This window comes from Rhinichthys klamathensis, unplaced genomic scaffold (assembly GCF_029890125.1).
Source record: "Rhinichthys klamathensis goyatoka isolate OS25496 unplaced genomic scaffold, OSU_Roscu_1.1 h1tg000338l_1, whole genome shotgun sequence".
Taxonomy (NCBI): domain Eukaryota; kingdom Metazoa; phylum Chordata; class Actinopteri; order Cypriniformes; family Leuciscidae; genus Rhinichthys; species Rhinichthys klamathensis.
In genome coordinates, this window is record NW_026606852.1 from 194117 (window position 1) to 211956 (window position 17840).

At 38.8% G+C, this 17840-nt stretch overlaps 1 protein-coding gene across 3 annotated transcripts in view; it reads right to left on the minus strand.

The window, feature by feature from the left end:
- The window catches only part of thada (THADA armadillo repeat containing), a 117675-nt gene that overhangs the window by 91490 nt on the left and 8345 nt on the right, over window positions 1-17840 (minus strand). For 2 of the 3 annotated variants that reach the window (XM_056272474.1, XM_056272473.1), the window contains exons 12-21: window positions 16956-17107; window positions 16677-16832; window positions 16493-16588; window positions 13439-13562; window positions 12970-13115; window positions 12659-12890; window positions 11721-11856; window positions 11486-11622; window positions 10136-10297; window positions 9660-9826 (exon numbers count right to left, since the gene is read on the minus strand). In XM_056272474.1, the coding sequence (XP_056128449.1) occupies window positions 9660-9826; window positions 10136-10297; window positions 11486-11622; window positions 11721-11856; window positions 12659-12890; window positions 12970-13115; window positions 13439-13562; window positions 16493-16588; window positions 16677-16832; window positions 16956-17107 (1508 nt within the window). The remainder of the gene's footprint in view (window positions 1-9659; window positions 9827-10135; window positions 10298-11485; window positions 11623-11720; window positions 11857-12658; window positions 12891-12969; window positions 13116-13438; window positions 13563-16492; window positions 16589-16676; window positions 16833-16955; window positions 17108-17840) is intronic. The other variant, XM_056272475.1, reaches the window with a different exon arrangement.

Consider the following 17840-nt stretch of genomic DNA (forward strand, 5'->3'; position numbering starts at 1 on the left):
TTGTGCGATCTATCTTTGAATCCACTAAATCCCTAATTTGTTCAATAGGATGCAAGTCCGGACTTTGACTTGGCCGACTGTGACTAAAGAGCTACACATACTGGTGGATTAATCATTTCAGAAAAATACAAAATTATTTTGGTAATTAGCAATACTGTTAGTTTAGGGCAGCTGTGGCACAAATCTTACATTGGGTGGTGGTCTAATAAATGTATTAAGCACTGTATGTTAATTCACTGAAATCAAACCTGTGTGACTCATCTTCATGTAGTATGTAAGGAATAATTGAAGACGGGCCGTTGAATTCTAAGAAAATAATGATCAGATGTTGCAGTTCAAGACACTTGTCAGAGTTTTGTCCTTAAAACACTCTTGTGTGTAGGACTAATTTCTTGTGCTTCTCTTCCCATGCCTCCGCTGCCAATTCCAAAACATCAATGTAGAGCTTGTAACAGAGGCTTGAGCCACTGAACAAGAACAGTGTCGATTTCGGACATAGCCACGGTGTTAGACTATAATGCATTATTTCATTAGATGAAAACTAAAAACATTTTTGTTAACTGAAAAACTGAAACTTAAATACATTTTCATGATTCCAAATAAAACAAATGAATGTACATTTTTGATAAATATGCATAAACATGCAATAACACTGGAGTGTGCTGCAGGGCTCCGAACCGGTTCAAAGAACAAACACAATTTTAACAGGAACATAAACAAAAGCTAAATCAAGTTTAAACGTTGTGAACAGAAATGCTTCTTTGAAAATAACATTAAAGGAGCTGTATGTAAGATTGTGGCCAAAACTGGTACTGCAATCACTTTCAAATTACTGTAGAGCGGTGTATCCCCTCCCCCTCCTCCCTGACTCGAGGTTGCCAGATAGGCTGCAGGATCCAGCAGGAACGTGACGAGCTGCAGCTGTGGTAACTAGAGCAGAGCTGGCAACCCGGATGCCGCAACACTACTGACTTTGTGATTGGTAGATAGGTGGAGGGAGGAGCATCAGACCAAAACACAACATGACAACATCAACATCAGTTGAGGGCTGCAACTTCACTTTTTAAAGGACAATATCCTGGCCGGACTACTGTTGTCAGTGATATAAGTATTTGAAATGAACATGATTTCTTAATGTCTAGTGACATATCAGGGCCATTTTATAATTAATTGAAATAAATTTCTTACATACAGCTCCTTTAACCGTTTAATAATGCTATTTTATCATTCCGTTTAAGATTTTAATAGGGGTGACCCCAAATAGTCGAAAATTCGATGCTTCGATAGGAGGAGCCAGATTCGACTACCAATCTCACGGTCGAATCTTCGTAGATGTGTTATTAAACGAGGATTATGTCATTTTGGCTATATGAGTGTGCTCAATGTCTGATTTCACATAGAACTAGCTACTGGTTTTCTGTCAATACGTTAATATACAGCCTATTATGATAATGCTGTCAATAAAAATGTGCAAAGAAAGAAGCTTTTAATAAATATTTTTTAACGTGCGTGCAGCGTGAATAAATCCAAACACCCCGTGACAGATTTAAGTTTCACTTTCGATCCGTGACCGACAGAGCGTCTTGTCGGCAGGGATTTAAATCTTTAAAAATGTCTGGGATAAGAAAATCTAAAGATGCACACCATCAGAAAGGATATTCTCCAAAGCTGGATTTAGCATCAGGAAGACCATGATCGCACTTCTGCCGGCCAACGTTAACAGGTTGGTTTTCCTCGGGACGTTCTAAAACGCTTAACGTGAAAAAAGCTTTTAAAACGCTTAAATGGCACTTTTACGTGCTTAATGTAGGCCTATGTACACAGTAGGCTACACACCTTAAGAAACCATTCTATGTGCAGATAAGCAGATGAACCCAGAATATGAACGCAACGCGTTTCTCCTATAGAAAGTCACGTAAAGCTTTTTCTTTAACGGTTTTCTATGGGAGGAAAATGCTTAACGTAGCCTATAATAAAACTCGTTGCGTTCATATTCTGGGCTCATCTGCTTTTCTGTAGGATAGTAGGCTATGCTTTATTAATAAGGTGTGTACAGAATTTGATCTTTTAATATAACAGTTTTAGGACAAAGCCGTTAAGCGTTTTTCACGTTAAGCGTTTTAGAATGTATTTTAAGACTCAAACGGACACAGGCCGAGTGAAAGACTGGATTTTGTTTTTTCGATCAGGTATGGGTACAAGTGATTTCAAAACATTTCAGCCGGTTCTAATTTGATTTTTGGCTACTGTGAACACGCAGCTAAAAAGACTGCGGCTCCAGTTTAGCGTTTATTGTTTCTGCAGTTAAAAAGACAAAGTTGACAATCCTGGCCATACTTTCGTTATTTTAATAATTTCTTTATTTTTATTTTATTAATTGATTAGAGCCCGACCGATATGGATTTTTGGGGGCCGATGCCGATACCGATATTAGGGAGTAAAAAAAGCCCGATAACGATATATCGGCCGATATTATTTATGTGTATATTATAATACAGTAGCAATATTATTTATGTGTATTATAGTACAGTATACCAGTCAAAAGTTTGGACACTTTCCTATTGGTGTGTACAAACTTTTGATGGGTACTTTACACAGTAGCTATAAACAGAATAAATATATTTTATAAACACGTTTTGCAATGATCACTCAAATGTGGTAATCAAACACTTGTGTGACCCAGATATGTAATGGAGGCAGGGGGAATGATAGAATGAGAATTATACAGCTGAGCTGTAACCAAACTAGTTTGCATTGCATGTTATATTATATTATATTATATTATAAATACTGTTGCATAATCTTCACTAACGACTTTGTCTTTTAATTTAGTCATAACTTGTATCAATAAATATATAAAAAGTGTCACTGACAAAACCTTATTATCTTCTATTTTTACTCTTAATTCCTCTAATCTCTACCAGTGGAGGAAGAACTCAGATCTTTTTACTAAAGTAAAATTAATAATATCATAATGAAAACGTTTTTAATTACATATGTACAGTACTTTTATACTATTTTAAATAATTAGTAAGCAAAATGTACTAAACGTGAAACTAGGCTACTCTTAATGCAAAATGGCCCTATATAAAGTGTTATAATTATATACATTTTTGGAATATTGCTTGATGTTGTAACGTAGCGTTATCAGGCAGAATAAGCTTTAACACTGTGTCTACACCGGACGCGGCCGTTATTGCTCGCGTCGCAACAGCTGTTTACCCTAGACAACGCAGAATCAGTTTACTGTCGGAGATCGCTCGCGCCACGCATTTTAATCAATGTTTCATCAACCAATTGCCTTAATAAATAAGAAGTAGGCCTAAATATAGCAGACAATATAATCAGGACTTCTCAGCTGCGCGCTTGCAATAGTCACAAGCTCACACAATACGTGACAGAGGCTGGTAGCAGAGAAATCAATTCTGTGAATTACACTGCGCAAATCACAAGTAGGCTACTACCCACCGGATGAAGAAGGGTTGGCTCTCAGTCTCCACAGGCTACATAAAATATTCATTTTATTTTATTTTATTTTTCGTGTTCGCATTTATGAGGAAAAAACAATGTTACAGACGCGACAGTTCAGCACTACGGACGTGAGCGCTCTGAAAGCGGCACTAATGCTTTGAAACTTTCACAGACATCAAACAGAAAGCACAAAACCTTTCGTTTCAAAGTGAATTTCGTTTTGTATTAATTGTATCTTAATTTTAATCAATGTTTCATCAGCCATTTGCCTAGATATAATTTATAAGAAGTAAATTGAGCAGACGATAGATAATCTCGACACTGAGGCGCCTGCGGGTGAACTGGAGCTCGTCTCATGAACCGAAACTCAGCGTATAGACCTGAGAATTGAAATATATCTATATTGAAATGTCTACTTTTAAACAGAACAACTTCAAAACGAAAGACAGACAGACTCATGTAATCGTATGAAATGTGCATTTCTCTCTGGCGCGCGCTCACTGAAGATCGCGAGTCAGCATCGTCAACTTCATCTTTGGCTGACACTGACTGAAAACACTTGTTTATTAATAAACAATTAAAATGTGTCCTTGCTATTTGTTGTATTCATAATCATTACTTTTGCCAGTTCTTGTGACAGCTTTTAGGTGCTTTATTGGCAGCGCCACCCTTACATGAATCACCGCACCCGCATTTTTTTAAATATTCATTTATCGGCCATTATAAATGCCGATACCGATAGTTAGGAAAATGCCTAAAATCGGCCGATAATATCGGCCCGCCGATATATCGGTCGGTCTCTATAATTGATCACTCGGGCTGATCTAATTTAACTATTTGTGACTTGTGTTTTGAATATTTGTTCACCTGCACTTTAGGCATTTTGCACACATTTGTTCTGCTTCTTGTGACTTGATTCTGACTTATTTCGTTTTGTATTTTTATTTATTATAAATGTATATTGTGTTCTTAATTGTTGATTATTTTTCAGTGCATCGATGTTGCGCTGTAGGCCTAGCATGCTCGTACAGGCAATTCAGCCGATTTAATTTGATTTGCATGTAAAATGCAAATCCTATCTGCAGTGTGGCCTTTCTGCAGTTATTTATGTTATTTCTTAGTTTTATTGATCCAAACTGTTTTTATACATTTTCTTCTATATCTTTGTGTGATGTTCTGTAGATCGCGGCTTTAAAATGTTAAAGCCCCCCGCCCCCTCCCCAACACCACACACATGATTCGACTATTAGTCGGCTATAGGCAGGACTTGACGAATCTGATTCGACTATGAAAATCCTTAGTCGGGGACACCCGAATCATGAATTCAAATAGTACAGCCTATGCAAATGTGACGTTGACGCATCCAACGTAAGAGAAATACCTGCGCTCACTTGTCAAGTCATCCTAATATGATTAGCGTTTGGCTTGACTACATTATCAAACAGCTATACGTGTTGCTAATGTTACACAAACCATGTGGAGCTACTGTATGAGGTTTTGCCGACAGTTTGAGGATCCACTCGAGTTACGAGGTTTAGTCACAAGCCCTTAGTATAATGTTCAATTCAAGCTCTGGTATAAAGTATAGGCAAAAAAAAAAAAAAAAACTTATTTACCAGAATTTTTATATACAATCCCTTTTTGGTATGACAATGTTACAGAAGAAACGCATGAAGAAAAACGTTCAAATACTGATTCTGCTCGGAGTGAACCAATCTTTTTTTTAAGACCTGCTGTGCTGAGAAATTTAATACATTTTTAAATGATACCAGTTAATGAATTAAGTTAGGCATCTCTAAAATCGGAGATATACTGAAATTAAATAAAATGAAATTCAAAAAAAGCTAAAATAGCAGATTACATTTTTTATTTTTTTATAAAACTACAAAAAAATACAATTATAGAGAGAAAATACTAAATAAAATCGAAAAAATATATAAAAAAAATTATATTACACTTTTATGTTTTTGTTTTGTTTTTTTACTAATATTTCTTGCTTTACACAGAAAAAGTCAACCATATAGGTTTATATAAACATGAGGTTGAGTAAGTGTTGGGCAATCTATTCGCTAGGCCAGTAGGTTTTAGGACAAGGCCCATTTGAGAAAGGGAATTTTCACTTTACGCCTCAAGCTATTTTCTGTTCAATGTAGAGTGAATGTACAGAGACACTGTTATAAACAAATGTTCATATTGTACTCAAAGTGCTCACGGCTTTAAGTCAGGGAGGTTTTGAATATATATCAGGATGTAGGAAACATTCGTGTTTATATATCGTATTGGCACATAGGACCGAGATGCTGCCAGAACAACCGTTGCAAGAGTCTCAGGTGTAAAAACCTGGTGAATGAGTTCTGTGTGAAGTGGTTCAGCTCTTCAGGGAAAAAGGAAGCTATTTGAAAAGAATGTAGGATAGGAAAGGTAGTCGGCCCATTAAACAGCAGGCTGGTCTGAAATGAAAGCACTATGCTAAGAGGGCACATGCTAATTGAAGCCGGGCACAGCAGGAGACAACATATACATTCACATGGTTTAAACAACTGCCGACGGAAAATAACTGCCCTGCTAAACACAGGCAGCTGGCACGGTTCATGTTGAATTAGAGTCCAGCACTGCTCCAAACCCTAGTGAGCTGCATACCTAGCCACCATCTAGAAACATCATAAGTACACTTCTGTCCTGAAGCACAGGGAGCAAAATTATACTTCCTTCTAACATACCTAATTTAAGCCACATACGAAAGCAGTATCGCATGTATCCTTCACAAATAAGGCAATCCCAGAATGCACTGTGACAACTGAAATAAGGCAATCCCAGAATGCACTGTGACAACTGAAAAAAACGCTCTTTTCACTTAAAGGTAAGAACTATAAAAGGGTTATATCTGAATAAAAGCCTAAATTAAATATATTCATCATATAAATAGATCATGTCTCTTCAGGCAGGGGCGTTGCCATCTCAGAAGTGAGCAGGAAAGAAACGTCAAGAGCAATACCAGTTTGTTTTCTTTATTTTTCTTATCTCTATTTAATTGGCTAAGAAATCAAATACACTGCTGAATAATAACTGGAAATTTGTATTCTATAATATTTTTCCCTATATTTCCCTTATGACAATTTGATGATTGGTTTATGTACCACACACACCTGTGCATTAAGTCATCATGGATTTTATACAAGGTAAAAAAACTCATATTCTTATCAGAGAATTTTCTACAGGAGGGTGCCTCCGGCTTCCAGCATGAATAAAACAGACTTTACATGGGAGTGTTTAGCGCTCCATAATGCTCACATCGCCTCAGGCTTCAGGTCATGCATAGAATTTCTTGTCTGTTTGAAATAAAATCTAGATTCATTCACATTGGCCCATGAAAACCCCTACGTGAACACACTTTCGTGTGTGTCTTATTAAAAGTGAGGGGGACACATCCCAACTCGTTCCTCATTTATTCTACGCTGATGTCTTCAGAAATTTTCGACTAAACCTCTCAATTCATATGGATTAGTTTTAAAATTTATTTATCAACTTTTTCTAATCAAATCAAATCAAATTTGATTTAGCTATTTGGGGGTTTGGTTGCTGAGAGATTTATAAACGAATAATACAATTTTAAAATCAATTCTGTATCGGACTGATAACCAATGCAGAGAACGTAGGATTGGGGTGATGTGATCTCGTTTGCACCATTTGGAGACGAGAGATGGAAGAGAGAGGTAACCCGACAAATGAGTTACAGTAGCCGAGTCGTGTTGAAATAAAAGCGTGAATAACTGTTTCAAAACTATCCCTGTTTAAAAATGGTTTGACTTTGGCTTTTGGCTTGCTTAGTTGGCGACATTTAATATTCAACAATATTATTGATCTGGCTTACTTCAGGTGGACGATGACGCAATTTTCTTCTAGAAACAAACTTGTTGTATTATTTTCATGTTATCACTGTGAAGCTGCTTTGATACAATATGTATAGTAATAAGCTCTATACTAGCTCTCCTAATAAGCTAGTAATAAGCTCTCCTAAATAAAGGTGACTTGACTTGACTCAGATTATATTAAAATATCTTCATTTGTGTTTCAAAGATTAACTAAAATCTTACGGGTTTGGAACGACGTTGTAAATGATGACAGCATTTTCATTTTTGGGTGAACAAACCCTTTTTCTGACAGTATTTTCATGACAATGACATGTTGTATATTCCCATTATTGTAAATGGAGATTCTCAGATTACAATAACTATAATCCAGTAATGAAACAAATCATTGAGATTAAATATACAGCAAATATGCGATTTCATAATTATATATCGAAAACAAAAAAACGTTCATTATTTTTTAAAAGAAGTGCATAAACCGTATTAACGGTAAAGGAATGTAAAAATGCCATGGTAAAAACCTATTCATTGCTTAATGGTATGTACCCTTACTATATATACAGTCTAATCTACAGGACAGTAAAATACTGTTAAATTTAGAATTTAGGGAAGTGAAAATAAACATCTTTATATTACAGTGAAAAATACCAATTGATATTGAATTCCCAGTGTGACACTTCACATCATTGAAATGACTGTTTCTTTCTAGGTTTTTGTTTTTACTGTAAATTTAAAGGGGCCATATGTAAGAATTTTCATCTATTATTATTTTTTTAGCCAATGTGTGAACAGCTTGTAACGATACCTAAAAAATGAGACCTTCCCTAACTTCCTAGGTTTTCTATGAAAGCATGTGATTGATTTTTAAATGAAGGACTTGGGACATATTTGCCAGGAAAATCAAAAGGATGTGACCTTTATGCACACTCACGAGAGCCTTTCTGCCGTTCAAAGACACATGAAACGAATGCTTATGCAATGTTCAGGATAATGCCGAAAGAGCTATCCTGTACTTTAATGTCAATGTGTCATGCAAAGAAGAGGGATTAATTCAAACTATAGTCTCACATAGCCTATCTATAGTCTATACTATCAAATATACTTTAAAATTACACTGTTATGATAGTTTGATTATAATGACCTCATCTGTCGACATGACACCGGTGAATTTCAGAGCTAGAGCAAACATATCCACATCACTATGATCAGATGCTTTCTTAACTGCTGCTTTTTCACTGCTGTCATTTTTGTTGTGTGCTTATTTTGTTAGCTCCTAAACTCTGGAATAGCCTTCCTGATATTGTTTGAGGCTCAGACTCGCAACATGGTTATTTCATGTTATTTCATGTTCCCAGTTTAAAACTAGATTAAAGACAAAGATAAATTCACATAATGCTTACCTTTTATACTACTGTTGAATCAGATCGAATGCATTAATATTATGAACAGCAGCTATGCTAATTATTTCCCATCTGCTTTTCTGCTGTTATTAGGTAAATAGCGTTCGTCAGCTCCAGTTTGTATCCAGCCTCTCACAGAGACTTCAGATGCCCCAACACCTGCGATGAGATGACTAAACGCCTGTGAAGAGACGGCTCAACGCCGGCGATATGTTATGCCCTAAATTAATACATGATTAACTAACTGTATTTTTTCTATGTACATTTCTGAAATGCACTTTCTGTAAAGCTGCTTTGAAACAATATGTATTGTGAAAAGCGCTATACAAATAAATTTGAATTGAATTGAATTGAATTATTGAAAGGGAAGCACACAGCGGATTTACATTATTTAAAGGGGGAAAAAATAAGTATTGTTTCCTAACATTCAAGCTAAGAAGCTCCATATAGGATAGGATTCCACCTTAGAAGGAAGCCTACTATGAAGAGAGTAGACACTGAGGCAGCTCCCTAGGGATTAGAACAGAGTCTTTAAGTCTGTACTGGAAATACGTTTGACATTTTCTTTTCAATGGGCGCCAGGCTCAGCCTTATGGCAAATGAAGTTGTATTCAACATGATCACATTTTCCTGATGCCTCTTCAGGGGCTGTTCGCTAGACCATATTTAAGTCTGTATTAGCTATTACCATGATGTCTCATCTCTCAGCCTTGAGCTCAAAAAGATCAGCTTACTGGTAAAAGTCTCCACACTACAGTATGAGGTACAGTTCTCCATTATATCTCACTAGCTTATGTAACCAAGATCTTGGCTTCAGGGAGAGTCCAGCGGTTTCTATTATAACAGTCTCAGTGAGGAGTGTGTGTATGCATGTCAGACAGTGAATAGTAGATCAGGTGACACCTGACAAGTGTCTGACCTGGTCCTCCGTGATGACTCCTCTGCTGTCAGGGTGTGTGAGAGGACAGTACAGGTTCATGCTCTGACACAGATGACCCAGTAACATGGACACCTCTTTCATGGTCCTCCAGCAACACACCAGCACCATCTGAGCGGTGACTCGATAGGCCTCTCCATCACTGCCACCTAGACAACATAAATAAACATACACACAAATAAGCACTCGGAAAACACTGATCAAATGTCGGCCTCTCATGGACAGGATATGTATTACAGCAACATCACCACATCATTTGAAACAAATTATGGCTAAAAGTATGATGTTTAAAATATCAGTACGGTTACTATAGGCATCATACTAATGGATTCAAGATATGCCTTAATCTATGAAATGGGAGTTAAAAATGAGATTTTTCGAAACAGATACTATGGTAAAGGGCATTAGGGCAATAAGGTGGAGGAACTGTATCTAGTGATGGGCAAATGTGTTTGTGCCAGTGTTACAGATTTGTTGTTTATGAACTTCGTTCTCTGGCTCTTTCTGCTCACTGTTATGGCTGGTCTCACTGGGGTCCAGCTCTCTGGCACTGGTGAAAAAGTCGTTTGAGTCACGAGGTTGAATCTCCTGCAGGATTTTCTGTAGGTCAGCAGAGGTCTCTGTGGAGAGAGAAAAAATGTAATGTAATAACACGTATGCAACTGAATGTAAAGTAAATAAAGTGTCTTGACTCTAAACTGTCCTAATTCTGTGCTCCAGTAACCATGTCACAAAAAATGCATCACAGAACCACAGAAGTGTAAAATAAATAAAGGTCAGTGTCAAAGAACAACAAGTCTATTCCAAAGCTTGAATTTTTCGAAATTACTTGCTGATGTGCCACAACAACATTTTTCTTCCACTTTTTCTTACCAAAAAGGAGATTTGTATGTGTCCGACAGTTCAGTGAGCTTTAAAGCTTGATGGAGAAAATGGTGGATAACAACAAGGCTTCTCAGCACAGCGATTTGATTGGCTATTTGGGCTGTCAGTCATGTGTCTGTCATAAGGTAAATTATGACAAGTGATGTAGCATAGTACAACTATCAAATCAAAGGCTGCAATTTAATTAAGTATATAGTATGTTGAACTACGTGTTTCAGAGAGAAGAGCGGCATTATGTTCATTTACATACAAGCAATTAATCATCTTGTATTTTTGGAGTCTTAGAGCATTTGAATGCTTGAAAGTGAAGGATTTAAAGTCCTCCATTATGCTTTTTCACATATTACATTTCATGCAGTGTGTCATATAGCTGTTTGTGAATATAAAAGGCCTGCAAACTTTCAAAAATCAAAGTGTCGTTATTGTCTCCCTAAAGAAAGAACCGATTCTAAACTGCCTGAAACAAGTCGTCAGCAATTTCAGTCTTGCGTCCTGCACAAACCTATGTAGGTTTGTAACAAAATTGCATGATGCCAGCCAATGATCGTCAAAAAAGGGACCGAATTTATAGAGTTTATAGAGACTGAATCCTTTATCATTTTAGACACTGAGAAAAGAGATGATGCTGTTCTTCCTTGCCTTGGCACATCCTGCACTACATTTTCATATTATTCCATGTTTTTCCATGTGTAAGTAATGTAAAACAGTTCTGCCCATTAACAGTCACAGAAATATAACCATCACAGTATAAACAGCATAGCAATCGGTTGATGCATTTGTACTTTCACACGATACATATCACCCACTTAGGACAGATGAGGGGCTTCCTCGCGCAAATCAAGGGGCCGACTACTTGTGCAATACTTGGCATGATAACAGCTGGTTAGGACTCACTTAGTTAGGACAGTGTTAGATGCATTTACCAGACTCTGTATCCATGGGAATGAGGCCCTCGGGGGAAGAGCTCTGAACCACAGGTGACACAACATCAGACATCCTGTAGCACAGGCCTATGAGCTCTGACACAACAGCCCTCCATTGAGACAGCAGTGCAAGTGATCTAAACACAGACATATATCAACCACATCAACACCAGTCAAAATAAATGCCAAGACCTCTGTAAGTAGATGATTAAAGGTAAAGTGTGTGTGGAAGTACCCAGTGTTGAGCTGTTGGAGTACTGCAGTGATGCAGTGAGCTCTGCCATATAAAGGACAGCAAGCAGAAGCCTGCAGAAGAGACGACTCTGCTTTCAAAATCTCTTCCTTCAGACAAATCATCAGCCACTGCACCACTGAAACATCACAAACACATTCTAGAATTTAGATACCAATATACAGAGGTAAAAATGTACTCATTTTGTATTTGAAAGTGGGCATCTTTGGGGTTTTTTATTATTATTTCTTTTTACAAATAACCATTGATCAACACATGCAATTAGCACATCAAATATGAAAAAAGAGGAAGCTCAAAAGTACTTGACAGAACAGAACAAAACTCATTTATTCTTGCAGAAGCTCAGATGCGCTTGCATGACAAGAAAACAAACCTCATTGGTTTATTTATTGTTTATCCATCAGGCAAATATATTTGAATTTCTGTTTACCATGTAAACCATTTGATATGCTCTATGTATTGGCACTGGAGGGAGCCTAAATTATGGGGGGAGGAAAACTGATGACAGAATTTTTATTTTTGGGGTGAACTTTTAAGAAAGGACACATGGTTTTTGAAGTGTTGAACATCCGTTTACGTTCACAATTAAATGATGGAAAGTCTGGAGATTCTTGAAAACTGACATCCTGCTTACATCTACAATCTTTCAGATGGCATTTTGGATCATACCTCCACCCATCAGTGATGTTCATCTAACACCAGGGACGGATTAAAACACCATGGGCACGGACTTGTCTAAACATCCCCCTGCATGCCATTTTTTTTTGTTTAGCCGGGGTGGGGTGGGGGTTTTGGCTGCAGCTCTCAGATATCACGTTCAGCAGGGGTGGGGGGGGTTGGGTAGTGTTGCTATCTGTTTTCTAGTGTCATGGGCATGAGGCTGGTAGGCCCGTGCATTAATACGTCCCTGTCTAGTATACCTGCCAAGGTGTTCTGCTCCAGAGTGGAAGCCTCAGACACCTGGGACTGGTTCAGTGCTGGTGGCCGGAGAGGGATGTTCTGCTCTTGAATACAGCCGAGTAATGCGTCCTGTAGACCTGGCTGGTGCAGGAGCAGATTGAGAAGATGAGCAGCAGTAACGCTGTCGAAGGGTTTGGTGCTGGTACTGAGGTTCAGAGCGACCTGAAGCAAAGACTGCAGCCTCTCCGGCTCCTACACAGATGAGGAAAAGCATTCATATTCATTTGAGCATTACTTAATACTAGTCTCAGACTCTTATTTTTACACTGACCTGAAGTCGCACTGCTGCAGGGGGCAGTTTTTGTAAGAGGTTGCAGGCGAGCTGTTTGACTTCAAGAAAGTTGTTTGCAAGGCAGTACAGCACAGCTTGGGCATGAGCTACACTTACTGACTCTCCAAGAGCAAAGCCAACAGAGCCTGAAAGAAAGAGTTGAACCTATGCACACTAGAAGATCTAACAGCTGGATTTGCAGAATTTTGCAAGGTTTGTGGCCTTAAATATTTATTAGATGTTCAAAGATTTTTCTATGATACGTATTGCATGCACAAAATAAAAGAAAAAACGTATCGCCTGATTCCAGTAAGTGAAACAATTACAAATATCGTTCATTAATATTACCCTTTGCTGTGTCATGCAACCACTAGAGGTGACATCCTACTGAGTTAATTTGAAAAAATATATGAAAACTCATCATCAGGCTAGTGTTTAGCAGGTTTTACAAGGTAAGATTGGGTAATACCTGTGTTAAAGGTAAAGAGTTCAGCGATCAGCAGCAGCAGATGCAGAGCCATCAAACACCTGGAAAACGAGGCTCCTGGATGAAGCACCTGGAATAGAGTCTCACAGAACCAGCACAGGAACTCCTGTTGATAAAAAAGTAAAATAATAATAATGATATATATACACTCACCTAAAGGATTATTAGGAACACCTGTTCAATTTCTCATTAATTCAATTATCTAATCAACCAATCACACGGTAGTTGCTTCAATGCATTTAGGGGTGTGGTCCTGGTCAAGACAATCTCCTGAACTCCAAACTGAATGTCAGAATGGGAAAGAAAGGTGATTTAAGCAATTTTGAGCGTGGCATGGTTGTTGGTCCCAGACGGGCCGGTCTGAGTATTTCACAATCTGCTCAGTTACTGGGATTTTCACGCACAACCATTTCTAGGGTTTACAAAGAATGGTGTGAAAAGGGAAAAACATCCAGTATGCGGCAGTCCTGTGGCCGAAAATGCCTTGTTGATGCTAGAGGTCAGAGGAGAATGGGCCGACTGATTCAAGCTGATTGAAGAGAAACTTTGATTGAAATAACCGCTCGTTACGCCACGTAGAATTAAGGCGAAAGGGGGTCAAACATGATTTCCATTACACGAGAGTAGATGTTAAAGCTTCATGCTGATTTGTACTCGGCTTTCGCCAAGATAAGCACAAACTAAGAAGTAGCTTTACAGTAACCTATGTTTCTCCATCCATTTACGCTTCCTTCCATATGGTGATGTGAATCTCCTTCTGTCCGGCATTAACGGCTGCAGTGTCCTTGGCGCGTCAGCACACACAACGGCTGCAACTACAGTGTGGTCTCCCCAGTGGACCAGCACGACAACCGTCTGGATTGAGCCGAGTAGGGGACATCTCTAGGGTCTTCAAGTGGGCACCTTCCGTCCTCAGTGTTTCGTCGACTAGCCCACGACACCTCAAGAGGGCTCGACAGTGACTCTGGCGTCCCAGAGTCACCCCCCTCCGTCCCCCACTCAACTCAGCCCAGCTTACTGACCTTTACATCCCTCCTGCTGCTGAGGTTGCTCCTTCCTCGTAGTTCACATGTGACCTAACCACAATCTCTCCGCAACCCAACCATACGCGCCAACCCGTTTGGCTAAGGCTGTCGAGCCCCACTGTCTTCGTTAAAGTAGGTTCAGTGGCAACGGTTCCATATGGCATACTACCGCAAAACACCATATCCGCCCAATCACCAACTCTCATTCACGCACTATACACAGGAAAGTAATAACTGTAATTACTATGCAAACTATACAAATAAACCAACAGGCTCTTCGAGTTTTTCAAGAATTCTACGAAACCATAGCGTGGCGGCCTGTACACAGCCAGCCAGAATCTTTCCGTCTCAACCACAGCCAGTTGCTGCTCCTCTCTGCAGCTTCAGATAAGTTCTTTACTGTGCGACGCAACTTTTGGCCACTGAATCCGACGTCTCTGAGGAACCGGGTTGTAGAGTGTGCCACAAATCCTCGACAACCCACTTCCACTGGATAAACCTGGACTCTCCATCATCGCTGTTCTGCTTCAGTGGCCAGATGAGCATACCGCAGTTTCTTCCTCTCATATGCCTCATCTACCGCATCCTCCCATGGCACTGTTAACTCTATCAGTTGAACAATGCGTGCTGATCCAGACCACAAAACAATATCTGGTCGGAGGTTAGTGGTGGCAATCTCAGGTGGAAAAATAAGCCGTTGATCAAGATCAGCCAGCATCTTCCAGTCCCCAGCAGCTTCCAGTTGTCCTGGGCGAGAATTGGTTTTAACACCTTTTCTTGGTGGTTGCTCGCCTGGGCGGAGGAATATTGTCTTCTGTGTGTAATGTTTTGCTAGAACAGGTGGCAACTTATTGGTCATGTTGCGCTTGCCTTCCAATGCTAAAGCCAAACATCGCAATACTTGGTCATGGCGCCAAGTAAACCGACCTTGGCTAAGAGCCACCTTACATCCTGTCAAAATGGGCCTTAATGTGGCAGGTGATGAACACAAAGTATTAGTATGGTGTTCCTAATAATCCTTTAGGTGTGTGTATATATATATAGTATATATATATATATATTGGTTATAGGGTAAGATATGTCCAGTATTTCTGTTGTAATTATGATAAAGCTGCTTGTTTTCAACTTTTTTCTATTAACAGAAACTCAGTGTTGACATATTAAATTAATTCATTTAGATTCATTTTGGTTCCAAACATTTCAAGGACTGTATGTTGTTCAATAAAAACAATAGAGTGCTGCAGTTATGTTGTTTTTTTGTAGGCCAACCTGGAAGTTAGCATCACCCTGGTTCCCTAGACAAAAAGCCAATTGAATTTTCAAATGGCTTTTGGATTACTGCGGAAAATAAGCTCTGTGGCCAATAAAAGTTTATGATTCTTACTCATTTTGTTCACGATAATCAACTGTTATGAACTTTGAAGTCTAAAAACAATGGGTCTCATTCACCAAGCATTCGTACGCACAAATTTGTGTGTGAAATCTGCGTAGGTTTTCACGGACAAATCATCACCAAAAACTTTCGTACTAAAATTTGTCATAAATTTACGAAAAAAATGTAGGAACAACTGAAACCACACATCTGCAAAAAAGTACATTCTCTGTGCAGCCTTATAATCATTTTAAGTAGTTAGATTTCATCTCTATGACTCATCTTAACTAACAGAACTCCAGCTAATGAGAGCAGAACATTTTTCTTCTGTTATCTTAATGTTTATTGCTTCATGTGTGTCTCCTGTATTCAACACATTACTCAATGGTCATGTAATCAGACGATTCTTATCTCTCTGTTCCTAATGTTCTTTGGCACTTCTTGCTGTTTAGATAAGCATTTCTAAATTCACTCCTTTAGCTATATTTTCCAAGCTATTTTTTTGTATTAGTTATGCACCATCTAATCAAGTTTCAAATGCAAAAATGCCTATTGAGTAAAATCATTTGCAAAGACAAGGATTCAAGACCAATGAAAGTACTGTCTGTGGAGTTTATCATAATTGTATCACAGTTCTACCTGGTACATGTTGAGGACTTGCTGATCTCTGTCGTTCTCATGCTGTTCCTGTCTCTTTTGCAGAAGCTGAGCACTGTCCTTCACCCTACACAAGAGCTGACAACACAAAACAGACAGGAGCCAATCAGAACACACTGACAAGGTCCTCTGACCAATCAAAGCTTGAACTGACATTGGTTTCTACCTTCTTTAACAGACTGACGGTCTGCTGTCTGACACCTGGTGACTGACTGTTCAGATTAAAAGGCAAGAAGTGGCGGATCAGCTCCATTTCTTTTCTGGAAAGTTTTTCCGTGCTACGATGGCTCTCACATAGCAAACCCAGAGCATCCATTCGCACCTGAAATGACATAAACAGCCACAATTTCCCTTTTGGTGTTTTAGTGCCACAGAAATGACACACCTTAACATGTCAGACATTAATTATTAAAGATTCAATAAAATGTAACGTGTTCCAGTTAACCTGATCATGTTTGTGCACCAGAGCCTGTCGCATTAGTGGGAGGGACACCAAGCCACCCCACAGTTCTTCCTCATCAGACCTGAGAACCCCCTGAGACCGGGCAGCACGCAGACACGTCATTAGAGCCCCCAACGCACCTCTGCTACCAGCCCCTGAGGAACAACCATACTTGACACTTAAAGGCACACTGTCATTTTTTCGCCACTAGAGGTCGTTTATTCAAAACAAAGGCGTAGCTTGCTGACGCCTTGATTTTGAGGAATCATGGGAGTTGTTGTCTTCACCTCTACAGCCAGTGGAGAATACGACGGGACTCGGGCAGAAATCATATGCATGGATGGCCAGTAATGTATTAAAGATTTATTAACGTTACGAAAGCCGCTGGAGCGATTGCTAATGAGAGACCTCTGTGCGTTCGCTCGGCAGTTACTTAATGAGACACTTGGTGCACACTGCAGTGAGCTAGATCGATATTAGGCATGGTAAATACAGTACTCGCGGTAAATCAAGAAAACGAGATTTAAACAAAAAGACTAACTGTGTTGAGCTGTATAACAATGATTTGTTTTCTGTCGATGAATGTATCCAAACAGTTGCTCGGCTGTCTAATAAAACACATCATATTAAAGCGTCTTTGTTGTTTCCATGGTTTCTACAAAATAAAACCGGATATCGAGGGTAAAGCGGTTATGTCATTGATAGGCAACGCGCGGATACGATCCGTGTCCTGGTTAAAACTGCTTATTTCTCTGGATTTAAATATTCTTAGAAACATTTGGGATAATGCAAGTACACAAATCAACAAAATGTATAACATTGTTCTAGTGGTTTTTGGATATTTTGATCCAAAAATCTTACATAGTGTGGCTTTAAATATATATATAT